Source organism: Mandrillus leucophaeus, unplaced genomic scaffold (genome assembly GCF_000951045.1).
Source record: "Mandrillus leucophaeus isolate KB7577 unplaced genomic scaffold, Mleu.le_1.0 Scaffold676, whole genome shotgun sequence".
Lineage (NCBI taxonomy): Eukaryota > Metazoa > Chordata > Mammalia > Primates > Cercopithecidae > Mandrillus > Mandrillus leucophaeus.
Genome location: NW_012107319.1, coordinates 446,282 through 463,440, shown reverse-complemented (window position 1 = coordinate 463,440; position 17,159 = coordinate 446,282). Strand labels below are relative to the sequence as shown.

The window sequence follows — 17,159 nt, the reverse complement described above, 5'->3', positions numbered from 1 at the left end:
AGCTTATGTTTGTGGCTTGTGCTGTCAATATGACTGATAGAAGTTCTAGGGTGAGACAAAAATGTATTCTGTAGCGCAGAGCTAAGGCTGAAACTGAGGCAGATCTTTGGAAAACCTCTAATGTATATTATAATACTTAAAAATCGCTGTGGAAACATTGGTAAGTCTATTTAACTATATATGTTTTGGTTTTAAAAAACATTATCTGCCCTTTACTGGGTATGTACCCAAAGGAATATAAATCATTCTGTTACAAAGATACAAGCACACATATGTTCGCTGCAGCACTATTCACAATAGAAAAGGCATGGAATGAACCCAAATGCCCATCAGACTGGCAAAAGAACCATGGAATATTATGCATCCATAAAAAAGAATGAGATCATGTCCTTTACAGGGACATGGATGGAGGTGGAAGCCATTATCCTCAGCAATCTAATGCAGGAACAGAAAACCAAACACCACATGTTCTCACTTAGAAGTGGGAGCTGAACAGTGAGAACACATGGACACAGGGAGTGGAATAACATACACTGGGGCCTGTTAGTGGTCAGGGGGTGTTGAGAGTGGAGGAGTATCATAAAAAATAGCTAATGCATGCTGGGCTAATACCTAGGTGATGGGTTGATAGATGCAGCAAACCACCATGGCACACATTTACCTATGTAACAAACCTGCACATCCTGCACATGTAACCCAGAACTTTAAAAGATAATAATAATTCTCTAAATAATACTAGGATATGTTAGCTTTTTCAAGTCAGGTAACTTTCAACAAATCTCATGTCTGTGAGTTTCAATTTAAACCCTTATAAAATTAGAAATTTTAAGGAATCATTATTCTGTGGTTCAATAACACTGTTATGTGCTAAATGCTTTAATTAAATCTAATATGAACTTCACGTGTTTCTTACCGTGAGCAGCCTACAAAACTTTTTTAAAAGCTGAAAATGGCATTGGTTTGTCTCACTGATTAGTAAACCCGAGTTGACTGTGGGTAATTATTGTGTTCGCCTTCTAGGTGTCACACTAACCTGTTTAATTATGGGCTTTTGCCAGACATTGGGTTGTGATTTCAGATATCAAAGTATTCGAAAACCAGAACTACATTTGACAATCTCTCCTTATTGGCCAGAAGACTTGTTTTCTCTTTCTCTATCCACTTTTCCTTTTCTGTATTACATTCTTTACTCTGTCAACTTAGTCTCGTACTCCAAGTTTCCATCTGTTAGAAAGAACTGCACTGGAATTCTGAAAAAGCACAAGCTAAACATTTTCTGATTCACACTTTGTCAAAAGAAGCCATTGTGCATTTGAAGCTACTTTTCTTTCCTTCAGTTGCATACTGAAGGTGAGTCCTACTGAGAAAGTGAAACAGGATAATGATGAGGGTCTCAGCCTGTAGGATGCTGTTAAAATACATGGCTCCCACCTGTGCAGTGTGGTGGCTGGACTTATTAGTGCTGGCCACTACAGATTTGACTTTCCTCTCTTGTACTTGATGCTACCAGCTTTAACACAGGTGTTTAGAGAGGCTTATGAATGTGTGGAACCACTTCCTTGCCTAAAAGAATTTTTCTTAATAAATAGGTCTAATGTACAGAGTCTATCAAACAATTGGAAAGTTAAAAATGTAAAAATTATTTTAAATATATTCCCTTTAGTGTCTATATCAGATATATTATGACAGAATTGTTTTTAAAAAACACCAATGTTTTTGATGTGTTGACAGGGAAGCAAAGGTGAACCTGGAATTCAAGGGATGCCTGGGGCTTCTGGGCTCAAGGTAATTTTGATGCATTTGAAAATATTTTCAAAGAAATTATAATGTAAATTCTTCTCATCATTTAAGAAAATTAGCATTTTATATCTCTTAAGAGATACATGAAATGAAGGATTACCTTTATCATGAAATGAAATTGTCAATACAGAGTTTCATTTCTGTTTTTTAGATACTTTGTCATTGGATAATAAAGACACAAACTTTGGCTTAATTTTTCTAAAAATGATAAAATTGTATGCAAACATAAACTTACTTTCTGGTCCAGAGAATAGACTTCTCTTAAACAGTTGAAAACAAGAGTGTGTAGTTCTCACGAATGATACTGTTCTTTGTTTGCTTATGGGAGTTTCATCTTTAATATAGAACTCAAAATGGCCTTTACAATTTTCCTCCAAACCACAGGGTTGATGTTTATTTCAATGGGTATTTTAATTCACTTCCAACCTTCAAAAATCTAGAGAATGATTAGATGGCTAGGGAGGAACTACAGTAAGCAAAAAGAACAAAGCCTCATTTTCTTTTAAAAAAGAGAGTGCTCTTTAGTTGATGTTATAGAGTTTTGGACTAATGGTAAAACACCAAACAAAACAGAACCATGAAGCACATTCAGGATTATGTTCCATCACTTACAAATATTGTCAATGCATTATTAATATGTGCTTGCAAATAATTTATTTAAGACTTTAAAACAAAAAACTTTATTTCAGAAAGGACAATTCCTATAGGATGATGGAGAGTGGAGAAATGAAATTAAGATAGCTCATGTGGTACACCCTGTACTGAAAAATAGCTTAAGAATTTATGATGAACAAAATAATATTCCATATATATAAATAAATATATATAAATAATTAAATTTAACTACCAGGGTGTCCATTCCAACATTGTTTATAAAAATAAAAATTGTGAAAACTGTAATGTTTAACAGTAAGAATTTTATTAAATAAAATATAGTTGATAAATATGAATGCTCTTCCATAATTAAAAATTATGCTATGAAAAATGATAGCATGATAACTTTATAATATTAATATATTTAGAGGTTAAAAGATATAAAAGTATGCATATATATATGAGCACATTTTAGTAACTATGTATGTTTATGAATTAGAGTTAGAGAAAAAATATATAACAAAATAAAAACATTGGGTTATAAGATTTTTAATAATTTTTATTATTTCTATTATCATTTTGTAACAAGAAACTAAGCTTTTTTAAAAGTAACAATTTGAGAAAAAGCAGTTTCAAGGAGAAAAAGTGTTAGTAAATAGGTAAACAAAAAAGAGATACTTGTGTTTATTGTTTTTACAACTTTTTAATTTAGTTTATTGAAATTATAAAGTATGATAAAAAATAACAAATATTTACAGAATTTTAAAATATGAAATGCTGTGAGAATTTTTCACCTGGAAAAGATAGAGAAAAATACAAGAAATTTTCCCAGGATTCTAGTAAACATTTTATTCTTTACTATTTCTGTAGTAATAACTGTCAATAAATTTTTTTAACCATTCATTTTAAAATTGAGATATGTAGAGTTAAAAACAGTGGTGTTTTTCCATAAGCAGTAGATCTGTGACCTTTGTGGAATTTCTGTGGTATGTAGGGAGAACCAGGAGCAGTGGGTTCCCCAGGAGAACCAGGATACATGGGTTTACCAGGGATTCAAGGAAAAAAGGTATGCATTGGTTAAGATTTACAGTTCACTTTTAACCAGTTACTTGCATACAAGTTTTTCTTTTGTGAAATTCTTAAAGTAAGACTTGTTATTAATATATTTTTAATAAGGTACCCTATATATTCCATGTATATATAATGTGTTCAGCCCCATGCTAATAACTGTGGTATCTTTTATATACCCGCATGGGTATTGTCTCCTAGACGAAGACTTTAGAGAAGGCATGCAGATCAGAAAATATGAATGTACAATTAAGTAATATCCTGTAAATTCAGGTTTTTTCACAGTCCAGGTGAGCTAAGAATTTTTTGAGGAAAGTTATCCAATGTCAGGCATTCCTATCAAAATATGAATACCCCTCTTGCCAAAACCGGATCAAATTCTGGAAGGATAAAACTTATACCCAAGTTTGACCATGAAGTTCCTGTCTATGAAACAATTATGTTACATAGAAGTTTATTTAAAATTAATTTAAGGAGTTTAGAAATACAAGTCAAATGTACTAATTTAAAGTATTTTGGCGAGGAAAGACAGCAAAACTAGGTTCTCTCTCATTTTGGTCAAGTAAGGGAACCTTGACTTGTATGTATATAAATAATAAATGCTTTTATTTGTTTGGAGGTTTTAAGCAACAATTGATGCCTGTGTGCCTAAGAAATCCAAGCTACCGCAAATACAAACATTTCAGGTTAAAAGTAAATCTATTGGTTTTTATTCTGGAAAAGACACAAACTCCATATCCATCTTCATGTCCCCTGCTATTTATTTTTCAACATCTTATTTTCTATCCCTCATGTGTTGTCTACAGGGTGCCTAGATCATACACAGTATGATCCTTGGGCTTTTTGTTCTGATGATAGGTAGGCAGCACTAGCTGAGACGGAAATGTCCCCACAGAGCAGCAATCAAGTGACTGTTAGTAAATGTTAAGTAAATCTACTATGAATATGTGTTTGGGATGAAGAGAATTTTCTTGTTCAAAACTTGTCATTTAAAAGAAAATCTGTGTGTTATTTTGTTGAAAATGCAAAACTGTACTCTAGATAGCACGGTGAGGTATTAATAGAAAGGAAATTCAGAAACCGTATCCAAGTTTAACTTTGGGCAGGTGCTTAACTGTCTGTTTCATTATCTATAAAAACAAGGGCATTGTATAAGTTGGTTTCTAATTACCCTTCTAGCTGATAATCTATAAAACTTATTTTTATGGAATATAATTTTTCTTTCAAAAGCTCACTTTTGAAATGTATGTTTTCTAAAATATCACTTAAATATTATGCTTTACTTTCGTCATTGTTTCCTGTAAACTTGTGGTTACTAATAGCTTAATGGAAGATTTTCATTTTGATTTCATAAAACAACATTTGTCAAAATAAGTCCTCTCTTGTTAGTTTGCCTAACCTAAAACTGTGACCCATGTAGAACTTTTCTCCTTTCTGGGAAATTAAAGATTGTGGTGAATTTTCTTTCAAATGTAGGAGCATACAAAAGTGTTCTTTTACAATATAATTTTGACATAATGTGGTTCTTCTCTCTTCCCAAATATTGTCTTAGGAGTCAACTTCTGTGTATACAGGCGCTTGTGGAATTTGCATGAGATGTTGTTTTTCTTCAGCAGAGAAAAATATATGTTTATTTGAAACTGTACAGAATATACTAGATTATGATACAGATCAAACTGCCTTTTTGTAGGGGGACAAAGGAAATCAAGGTGAAAAAGGTATTCAGGTATGTTGTTTGCTTTTTTTTAGTAGGCTAAGCAATAAAATCAGAGCTTTTAAAAAATTCTTATTTTACTTTTAAATTCCTTTGTTTCAACATTAATATAAAGTTGTTGAATCCTATTTTCTCCTTTTGCTATTGAGCTTCTCAGATAAGACCAGATCTGACTTTAAAATTCCTCACCACTTTTCTGTTGTAGAAAACTTAGAAACAAAATGATTCAACAAAATAAAAACATAGATTTTATTATATACTTCTAATATGTATTTATGTACATATATACATACATATACCATATACACACACACATATATGTATACACACACATACACACACACACACGCACGCACACACACACACACACACACAGAGTTTCCAAACATGATTTGAAATTGTTTTATGGCAAAAATTTGATAAAAAACCTTTAACCCTAAATATAAAACATATTCAAATCAATATGTAAAAGGAAAATTAAACCAGAAAATTATAAAGGCTAAGGAAATCTAGGGTGATTTAGTTTTGGGTGTCTTAGCAGCAAAGGCAAAGAGGAGAACTATGTTACTACCTTAGGAGACAAGGATAGTTTCACCTCAATTAAAGTGTCTATGGAATGGGTTTTTTCATTCACTGAAGACTGACCCTTGAATAGGATGCCACTAACTGAGTCAATGAAATAGTTATCTGGAATAAATTATATCCGATGGTCTTTCAACCTTTTAAGTTTTAGAAATATAAAACTTTTCCAACCATAAATTACCAATCAAGTGTTCAGACAGTATTTTAATGATGTTTTTTAAGTTTGTAAGTCTCAGTTATAGTATCTGAGCTTTGCTATGCAGAATAAGCTGAAAATATAAAGAAAAATTCTCTGAACATTTTCACAAATGTAGAATTCTGAATGCTCTAGAATTTCTGGAATTGTAAGAGAAAATTTCAGATTGAAATAGTCATAGGCAAAATTTGCTATATCCACAGTTATAACAGTTCATATTAATGAACTTATTCTTCATAACATACATAAGATGTTTTAGAGTGGTATGACAAAATTCAGTTGTTTTTCAGACAATTTTTATTGAAGATCTTCAAGTACTATGATAATAGGCTTCCTTTAAGTTAATATTGAAGTTGGGAGTGAGGTAAATGTTAAGGAAGTGTCTGTGAGCTCTAGACCCATATATTCTAATTTTCTTCTTGGTACTGCATTTAGATGACTCATGGGTACCTCAGGTTCAATATGTCCAAAACCGAACTTGTCATCTTTCCCCATAAACCACTTCGTATTCACAGATTTCCTGTCATGATAATCAATGCTGAATATCTCTTGAACTTGACATCTTCTACCTCTCCCAACTGTACTAGTTATTTCTTGTTGGGGTCCTGGGCTACTGCAGTATCTTCCTGACCAGTCTCCTTGAGTCCAGTCTACTTTCTTCTTCCACACTTTTATATGCATAAAATAGCTAAGCTATGTATCTGCTTAGCAATCCTTTAATGGTGCCCCACATATATTAAGATAAAGCCTGTCCCATCAAGTGCCTTCTGGGCTGACTGAATCTTCTTTAGTGTTTTCTCTTGCCACTCCACCCATTCTTATCCAATCCTGCTCTGCTGCTTTAGCCAAAAGAAACTACCTACCTGCCTTTCACCTGTGTCTTCTCTCCCTGATACACCTTCCTATCCTTTCTCCAACTGGCTACCTCTTACTCATCCCTCAAGGCTACACAAAGGGTGAGTCACATTCCCTACTCTTTCTGTCAGATGCCCCTTCCTAAGTTCCAATAATATCCAACCCACATGTTTATACATTTTAGACTTATCAGCAGTATTTTCATCATTCTAGATTTATCTCTCTTACCACACAGTAAGTGACTTGAAGTCTACAGTGATATCTTTGTTTCAGTCCCTAAGTGCCAGGAAATAGGTGCTGCTTAATAAATATTAGGAATTCACTTATGTAAATTGATGAATTCATTACTAGGCAAGGGTGATGTAAAATTGTAGTCACTAGATCTTTTATCGATTGCCTTATCTAGGTATATGTCTTCCTAGAAACTGCTAATTAATTTGCGCAATAAATGTAAGGATGAAGTAGTGCTTCAGAGTCTAGCACAATGTCCCATGAATGGTAGATACCCAAAAATATTTATTGAACAGATAAATGTGTTTATACCTTTATTAATTTTTCTGTTCTCTTACTTGTGCTGATTTAAAGCTCTTCATTTAAATGACTTATTTACTAAAATGTGACAGTATATTTTAATTTTTAAAAATAAAATTTTCAACAGGTCTTCTTGTCCTCACATGTCCATAGTCAACAATGAACATAATTGCCACTGAAATTAACAAAATGTCCATATCCATTGAATTTTTAAACTATTTTCCCACTGTTAATATGGACTTAGAAAACATCCTTATTGTCTAGAATTATTTACATGTTTCGCCCAAATCAGTAATTTGTTCCTTATCTCTGGCCATTTTAACTATAAGATTAGGATGACTTTTCTTCTTTTCCTCTGAGTGACTGACTTTCCCATCTCTCATGTAATTTATATATTTGTATCACTGCTTTTGTTACATTTCTTCTGGAACTCAAGGTAATACATAGTTTGTATTGTATATGTGATTGCATCATAAGTGTGCAAACTAATCAATAATGTTTATTTATGTTAAAGGGTCAAAAGGGAGATAATGGAAGACAGGGAATTCCAGGGCAACAGGTATTTTTTGGTTTTCTTCTGATAAAAAATGAAATAACAAGTCACATAACTGGACAATGTTGAGAGAGGATTACTTGCAAATAAAAATGGGTGGGGAGAAGGATAAGTATAACATACATTCTAAGTGTATAAGGTTGAACGTGTAGGTAGTGTGGTGATAATGAGTTTCTTTAATTATTTGTTTTATATTTTCACTTTCTCATAATGATAGCATTGGTGGCTCTGAATTTTGTTTTTTAATGTATCTTAGCAAACAACTGAAGGTAGAAAATTCCACCCATTTCTTAGGGGTAGTTACTGGCTAGAGAGAGCCAGTCACACAATGACAGCTTGTTCATACCTGCTGGTTTGTCTTGCTTTTCTTCTTGAAAATCAGTTGGGGCCACGTGTGGTGGATAAGTATACTTTTTTCCCTTTAGTTTGTTCAGAGAGACAATTTACTGCTCTGGAGATATATTAAAATGCTATCCTGAGAGACAGTGTTGTAGAACAGACACACACAATAAGATGGCTTTGCTTGTCTCTTGACTAAACCCTTCTCGTTAGGTGGTATTTCAGTGAGATTGCCACGTGACTGTAAGTTCAGTCAGAGCCAAAGTGGATGGACAAAGGCATAAAGGAGATTGGTCCTTAGGGTAGCATGTTTGCTGCTGTCTTGCTTGTAGCTGCAGAATGCTGGACATGGTTCCAACTTCGTCAGGTCTGAAAGGGCAAGCTGGATATGTGAGTCCTTCCATGGGGTGGACTTCTTTCTCTGAGGGTGAGTGGGAGAAAGATTCTGCAATTATACCAACTCTGGAGAGAGTGGGATAAAACTGGGTGGTGATGTTTCCAAGGACAGGGGTCTCTGTGTCCCTTAGTTGGAGGAGTCTGAGAGACCATTGGGAAGAGTGTAAGCATAGGGCCCCAAGATTATCTGCAATATGGGATGGAAGGTGAGTGCCAGGTATTAAGAAGAATTGAGAATTTAGAAGGTAACAACAAAAGTAAAAGCAAAAGTAACCAAGAGGAGGAATGATTGGAATCGCCTCAGTACAATTATGTTCAATAAAATGTCTTTCAGTTTTTATGATCCTCCACTTGACTCAGACCCACCTGATGACACAAACAACTCCATCCCTATTCCCCAACGTGGCAACACAGATCAACTCTCTGAGTTTCCTTAAGTTAATCACAAAATATCTATAAACCGCTGTTCCCATAGGACCTTTGCCCCTTCATCCATTTAACCTCCACAGCCCAGACCTTTTATCAAAAAAGGCTACTCACAATAACTCTCAGAAAAGGATATTTCCTTTAGAATTTGAACTCACAACTTAGCTAGCTCACTGGCTTATGGATCACTCTTTCTCTAAGGTTTCACTAACTTTTTCACTTCTCGAGGAAAAGAGTGTGTCTGCTCTCCTAAGGCAGGATTTGGGTTCCCTAGAAAGCCTCTGCCCTCGATTGATTGGAAGCCACATTTCTTACCACCAGGAGCTTAACCTACATGGAGTACCCAGGGCCAGAGCAGCTGTTGCTTTTCAGCGGCTGAAGAGTCATCCCAAACTCTTCATGTAAACAGTCTTAATTACCTGTCACTCTACCAAGCACAGCACATGTTATTTTTTTGGCCCTCGTTTTGTGAATGGAATCAAAGTGGATATTTCTCTCACGGAATTGTCTTAATGAGTTCTCAGGTGACAGCTGTTTTTAGTTTTAGCTCTAATTCAGTTCCCATATTGAGAACTTAACTATTTCGTCTCCCTTCTTATGTTGGGACTAGTTGTTGGATTGTATCTTCTAAGGATCACTCCTGCATTTCTTCAGAAACAAAATTCAAGTATGCCATACAAAGTTCGTTTTATTTACTAAAAGATTCGCATACAAAAACTAAATATTTGGTGTTTTATGAGTTTTATCTAATTCTTTCCTTTGTCAAATTTGGACGCCATATTTGAGGAGCCTGAAAATGAATCAAAAGATATACCCCAACTCAGACTTGATTGTGTGCAACATTACACATTAAATTTCATATTAAATTTCAGAACACTGATTTTTTATTTTAAAGTTGAATAATGAAAACCTACCTGTTATGAAAGTTTTATCTTTTTACCTCAGTGAATATTAGGAGATTTTTGAGCCCAGGTGTACATTGAATTTCAAAAATGGAAAATGTTAATACCTTTCCTGAGAGTTTTTTTCCTGTATAAGATACCACTGAAATAAATATGGAAAAGAGGAATGGGAAAGACTTTAATGGAGCCATCCAGATGTAGCTGGTAATTATAGTTGAATGGGCTTCATGCATGGGCTTCCCAGTGTTTATATCACTGTGAAAAAATACCATCTTTTACATGACTTTGCTTCTCTGGTCTCTTAATTACCGGCAGTGAATGGTTTAAGCACAGGACAGCTGGGGGTTTTCTCTCTTACTAGTCACTTTTAATGGTATCTTTGTTTTAACCCATCCTTTGTCAATAGCACCCAATCAAAATTTAATTTTAAGAACATAAACTTGGGAAAATAGATGATTTATCTTAATTACTGAATACAAGAATAAATATACCTAATATTTAATCTGATTTGAGTTTTGATTTTTATTAAAATAGTGATATATTTTAAATTCAGTAGAATCCCATTCTTACCCACGTGGTTCAACCTGCAGCATTTGAAAATATTCATATCTAAGAAGGAAACAGTTAAGCAAATTAAAATTTTTATATTATTCGGTTCACATATTTCCTAGTCATTAGCCTTCCCTAAAAGGCAAAAAGGGTCTCTTTTATGTGTAATTTTGTCACTAATGCTATCAATATTTTCCAAATTGAAATTTTAAATTTGATTAAGTATGTGGTAAAAGGTGGATGCCACGTTACAGTACTGTAGCTTGCACATTTATTATAGTTTTTTTCCTATTGATTTTCAAAGGGAATTCAAGGCCATCATGGCGCAAAAGGAGAGGTATGTTTCTTCATGTATTATGCTCTCTTGCTCTCATTCTTCAGTCCTTTTTGCTTGGGTTTCAATACTATATAAATCTAGCTTTTGAGTAAAAACCAGAAAACGAAACGTTTTTCATCTTCTTCAGTGGAAGTTCCCAATTAGCAGTTTTCAGAATATGTACATTTATACTGAATTTGATATGAAATGTGAATTGTCACTATTATTGGTTTTTCTGCCAGACTTGGAGCTGAATTTTTTCTCCATATTTTTGAATAAGAATATTGTGCATTTCTGTATCTGTCAGACCCACTAAAATGCAAGCTCCTTGTGAATAGGACTGTGTTATGCCCATTGTGATATCTCCGGCAGTGTGCATATTACGTACGCAATATACTCAAACAGTAGTGGATGTTTGTAGGTCTGGCTGATTGGATGGATGGATAAATGACAGTTTAATATGATATGAAATTTCCCTTCTGGTCAATGATAGTATTTCCAGCTAGTCCTTATGTAGCTTACATATGTATACATTCATCATTCTTAAGGAGTTTCATAATGGAATTACACCTTCTGAAATATTTAAGTAGAACTTGTAAACATTTCTTTTGCTTTTAGAGAGGTGAAAAGGGGGATCCTGGTGTCCGAGGTGCCATTGGATCAAAAGGAGAATCTGGGGTGGATGGCTTGATGGGGCCTGCAGGTCCTAAGGGGCAACCTGGGGACCCAGGTCCTCAGGGACCCCCAGGTTTGGATGGGAAGCCCGTATGTATTCTGCTTCTTCCAGAGTTATTATATTTTCATTGATTTTTGCTCATGTTCTTTATGTGCATGTCATAACCCCTAATACTTTGATGTAGGGAAGAGAGTTTTCAGAACAATTTATTCGACAAGTTTGCACGGATGTAATAAGAGGTAAGTATCAAATACAGCATTTTAATCACTTTTTTCAAATTACAAAAGTAATACAAATTCTTAGGACAAATTGTAGAGGATATAAGTGAGGTGAAGAATAAAACAGATAACATTTATAAGCCTCATCTACTTTTCTTCAACTAGTATTTTTATAAAGATTTATCATATATACTCTTTTATAATCTTTTTATTAAAGAAATTTATTATTTGTCATTATTAGAATTTTCTTTTGTAGCATATTTTCCACCAATTTCTTTTGGGGGCACTTTTACTTTTTCCCCTATTTTAAGCAATTTCTGTAATTAAATGACTGCATAGAGCAATGAATATTTCCATAGTCACATTCCTAGAAGTCAAATTATTGACCAAGAAATATGTACATATTCAGTGCTCATAGTTGTTTTCTCTGTAAACTGAAAAAAATAAAATAGAAATATAATTACCACCAACTCACCATTTAAACATAAGGGATGGGGTTTCTTTGTTTTTAAAAGCCCAGCTACCAGTCTTACTTCAGAGTGGAAGAATTAGAAATTGTGATCATTGCCAGTCCCAACATGGCTCCCCGGGTATTCCTGGGCCACCTGGTCCTGTAGGACCAGAGGGTCCCCGAGGATTACCTGGCTTGCCAGGAAGAGATGGTGTTCCTGGATTAATGGGTGTCCCTGGACGTCCAGGTGTCAGAGGATTAAAAGGTATGCAGTTAGTTTGAACAAGAAAATGAATTTTAAAAAGTTGTTTTAAAAAAAATTCATATCCTATATCCATTTAATAGTCAAGAATTAACTTTGTTTTCATGATTAAAAAAAATCTGTAAATGCTCAAGTCTTTACATAATTTGCCAACTGAATTAAAGAGAATTTTTTTTAATGCAATATTCTCAAATAGAGAAGTCAAATTTATGAACACATGAAGTTACAAATTAGAAAATGTTGCCAATGTACTGAGAAATTTTGCTTGAGTCTAGAAAAGTTTTTAAATGGAAAATCATGGATGCCATTTCCTTTGTTTTGACTTTGGTAACTTTCTGCACTGTTACCTTATTCATTTTTTTTCTATTATAGGAAAAATAAGTTTTGCAATAAAACTTCCTAATAGCCCAGAATTTCTCCTTGCCTTTGAAAGTTTATGTGAAACGTTGATTGATAATTCTTTCGTTTTTGTTTAATAGTATATAAACAATTTAGATGTTTCAGAAAGTAATTTTTAAAAAACTATGATTAACACAAAGGGCTAATAATTCCAAACCATTTTCTTTTCTAAATGTTTGATTCCCATTAAGTCTTGCAACTAAACCACTGATCATTTTAGAAATTATTGCTTCAAAAATTGTTTTCCATTAGTAAGAAAAAATAGATGGCAAGCTGGTTTTTAAAAGACATTTTTCTTTCATGTGTATATTAACAGCTTTGAAAGAAACAATCTAGAAGGCAGTGATTTTAAGTAAACTTACTCAGATGTTTGACACCCTGCAGGCCTACCAGGAAGAAATGGGGAAAAAGGGAGCCAAGGGTTTGGGCATCCTGGAGAACAAGGTCCTCCTGGTCCCCCGGGTGAGAATTGCTGCCTGCTCATAAGTGTTGCTGCTCATTTTGCTTTAAGAAAAGTCATCATAGAGCTATGTGAAATAAATTGAAACCAAGACATCCGTTTTCTTTTTTGAGTGATTCACATTTAACACACTGAAGTACAACTTCTAGAATATTTTTCATATATTATCCTCAATGTATGAATCCTTCAATATTATCTCTTGCTTATCATTTAGTTTAATATCTATTCCTTAGAAGAGTTCTAGAATCGTTTGTCACCCCTGCTTATCTGGTGTATAACACTGTTTAGTCTTTATGACCCTCTGAGAAGCAGAGAAATGCTGAAGTGGTTAAGTAATCTCTGCTAGCTGTGCTATTTAACTCTGTCATGTCTCAGTTTCCTCACTGGTAAGATGGTGATGATAATGTTATCTCCATCATGACATTATTGGGAGATTAAATAGTTACTATATGTAGCTTTCAGAACAATGCAGGACAATCACAGTTATGTTTTCAATAAATGTTTGCTATGATTAGATGTTATTAAGAGGCTTTGGAGTTGATCAAATGACTTAATACTTGTTTATGTAAAATACTTTGAACAATACTTACAGTTGCAGTTAAGTGCTAAACAGATGTTTATTAGTAGTAGTAGCAGGGAATAGAGGAATAAGAAGAGGCCGAAACCGCTGTGCTCCTTCCCAAAATCTGAATATTTTGTTTTTGTTATTTTGAATCCACTTTAAAAGGCCAGTATCCTAAGCTAGCTTTTGTTTCCTTGAGCATGCTAATTGAACTAATCAGGCTATGTTGGACAAATTAGGGCTTTCATACCTATGTGTATTGATGACTATTATACTAAAATAAGAATAATGCATTTAGATATGGAAACTAAAAATATGTATAATAGAAACAGTCATTTATTTGTTGTAAATATGGCACAAAAATGACTCAGCTTTGGCTTATATATCACCTGTCAATTTATAATAATATTGGTAAAAGATAGGCTGAAAGGAAGAAATAAGATTGGACAGTACACAAAATGGAATATTATAATGTTAGCTAAATGTTTTAATCAATAGCATGGTTGCTATGTTAATATAGCTAGTTTTCAAAAAGTACTGATAACTTTTGGATGGCTCTTTTCAAAGCAGAAGATATGTAGAATTATGAAAATGCCTCTACTTTATAATTAGTGCAAATATATAAAATATTCAAGAGGTTTTTTCTTTTTTAGTTTAAGTTTCTTGCAGAATCAGCTATTTCACTATAAAAAACTAAAGTTCTCTGTTTATATCTTGCCAATGTCCCATTTTAGGTCCAGAGGGCCCTCCTGGAATAAGCAAAGAAGGTCCTCCAGGAGACCCAGGTCTCCCTGGCAAAGACGGAGATCATGGAAAACCTGGAATCCAAGGGCAACCAGGCCCCCCAGGCATCTGTGACCCATCACTATGTTTTAGTGTAATTGCTGGAAGAGATCCATTCAGGAAAGGACCAAACTATTAGTGTCTGATGCCTCATTCAGCAGCCTAGGCATGGTGCTTTTTCTGTGGTCTTTTGCATCTCAGGAAGATAACCAACAGTAATCCCTTGAAAAGAAACTTAAGTACCTCGGTGTTTTTATTTTTTTTTCTTATGGAAAAAAATATAAAAGGTCACATATACTGATTTTAAAGGCTCCTCAGTCATTTGGAGCCCTTGGATTATCAGCATTAATTAAATCTCAAGGGTTTCTTGTAAAGTCCATTTATGTTAATCAAAGTTGAATATAAAAATCCACCATTGCCTGTTAGCCAGTCAGTTTTAGTCACTGTGAAATATTTCACATTCAGCCTCCATGCAGTAGAGATTTGAGTTTAATTTCATGTCTATGTGACTTTCATGTTTCATATCTCACAGCTCATGCTACTACAAATAAGCCAAAACATGTATCTGGTCATTGGAAGTAAGATCAGGGCTGATATTCACCTGGGATAGACAGTATTGGTGAACCACTCATTTACTACAGTGTCTCTGCCTTGATAAGGGGCAGTGGATTGCCTGTTGTTCAGTGTTGTGAATAGCACCTCTGAATGCGATTAGTGTGTTTCTTAATTCATTTCAAATTCTAAAATTAGATTAATGGTGGTGCTAAGAAAAAGTATTAATTACTTTGGGAACTGTCAAAATTAACATTAAAAACATTTTACACAAAAAGTTTCATTGTACATTCAAAGAAAATGTAAGTTCAGAAGTACTAAAAGGCTGTATTTTATACTTGTTGATTAATCAGAATGTTTGTTGTGTGCCTTCATTTTCCATTTCACTGCTATGTGTATGTCCATATATGTTAATTTTCACTGTAGCAAAGCGAATGGAAATAAACGCTCTAGTTGAAAGAAAAGGAAAACTCCTAAAGTCTTAGAATGTCTTGTTATTTTTAGCTGACTGTAAAATATTATGAACAGTCTTTGTGTATTGTTCTTAATGCTTTTGTAAGAAACAGAATTTGAAATATTTCTTTCTTGTCATGCTCAAAATTTTGTTACATGCTTGTTATTCAGAGTATAATAAAATGTGTACAGGCCTGATTACAATGTCTTTTTTTATAACTAATTTTAACTGATTGTTGAGTATGGTATGTATATTATATGGTCACTTATTCAATGGATATAATTTATTAAATCATTCACCCTATTCTTAAAAAATGTGTTCACCTGAAATAAGAAATTACAAATTGAATTGGTGTGCTGCACACCTGAACAGTTGCAACACTTACTTCCTAGCACAGTCATGGCTGTTGCCCAAAGTTTAACTTTATTGTCATGCAAATTCTACTATTTTGATGAGGACTTTGGAGGAGACTAAAATTCATGATGTTTAGTGGCTGAATGAGCATAAGGCTTGTTTTGATGTTTTATCTCCAGTAAAGCCCCAGGTATCTGCTTAAGCCAACAAACCTATTACCCCTGCTTTAGTGATGACATTTGCTTCTAAAAGCTGGTAAAGAAGCAGAATAAAGCCATTGGTATCATTGATTTATTCATCCAACAGTACTCACCACATGGATATGTTCTATGCCTGGGATACAGTGGCAATATAGTTAGAATTTGGCCTGAGGGAACACGTGTATAACGAGACACAGGTAAGTAAACAGGTGATTGCAAGACATTAATTCTAAGAAAGGAGAAAATGGGCAATTGAAATGTAAAAGAAGATGTTATGGACTGAATTGTATGCCCCCAATTCATATATGGAAGCCCTTACCCCCAGTGTGACTATATTAGAATACAGAGCTCTCAGGAGGTAACCAAGATAAATGAGGTCATAAGGGTGGAGTCCAAATCCCATAGAATTGGTGACTTTATAAGAAGAGGAAGATGTTGCTCTCCCCTACTACCCTCCCTCCCGTCATCTCCTTAATCTACCTCATGGCCTTCCAGCTCTCACAGCCAGGGAAGACTATGTGAGTACATTGTGAAAGGTGACTCTCTGCAACCTGGAAGGGGGACCTCACCAGAACCCGACTATACTGGCACCCTAATTTCGAACTTCCAGCCTTCAGAACTGTATGAACAAAAATTTCTGTTGCTTAAGCCAGCAAGTCAATGATATTTTGTTATGGCATTTCAGGCAGACTAATGCAGATTATAGTAGGCTAGGAGGCATTGGCATAACTAAGTCATGTAAAGATAATGAAAATGAGCAAAGGGTGGAGGGTTAGAAAAAGCATGAAGAATTCCAGGAACAACAAAATCTATGGAATATAAACTATATTTACTTTCAGTATTTCTGCTTTAAAATTTGGCATCTCAAGATGAAATATTTCCATAATTTAGCATGGCATATGTTGTGTCATAGTTTTGCCTTGGAGAAACTTAAGACTAACTCATAACACATTGATTTTCAAGAATT

General features: G+C 34.1%; 1 protein-coding gene across 1 annotated transcript in view; it reads left to right on the top strand.

Annotated features, from left to right (window-relative positions):
* Positions 1-15,835, top strand: part of COL21A1 (collagen, type XXI, alpha 1) — a 204,853-nt gene extending 189,018 nt beyond the window's left edge. The window contains exons 23-32 of the mRNA XM_012002053.1: positions 1,732-1,785; positions 3,389-3,460; positions 5,153-5,188; positions 7,855-7,899; positions 10,810-10,842; positions 11,440-11,586; positions 11,682-11,736; positions 12,231-12,431; positions 13,212-13,289; positions 14,584-15,835. Of these exons, the coding sequence (XP_011857443.1) occupies positions 1,732-1,785; positions 3,389-3,460; positions 5,153-5,188; positions 7,855-7,899; positions 10,810-10,842; positions 11,440-11,586; positions 11,682-11,736; positions 12,231-12,431; positions 13,212-13,289; positions 14,584-14,771 (909 nt within the window). The 3' untranslated portion in view covers positions 14,772-15,835. The remainder of the gene's footprint in view (positions 1-1,731; positions 1,786-3,388; positions 3,461-5,152; positions 5,189-7,854; positions 7,900-10,809; positions 10,843-11,439; positions 11,587-11,681; positions 11,737-12,230; positions 12,432-13,211; positions 13,290-14,583) is intronic.
* The last annotated feature ends 1,324 nt before the right edge of the window (positions 15,836-17,159 follow it).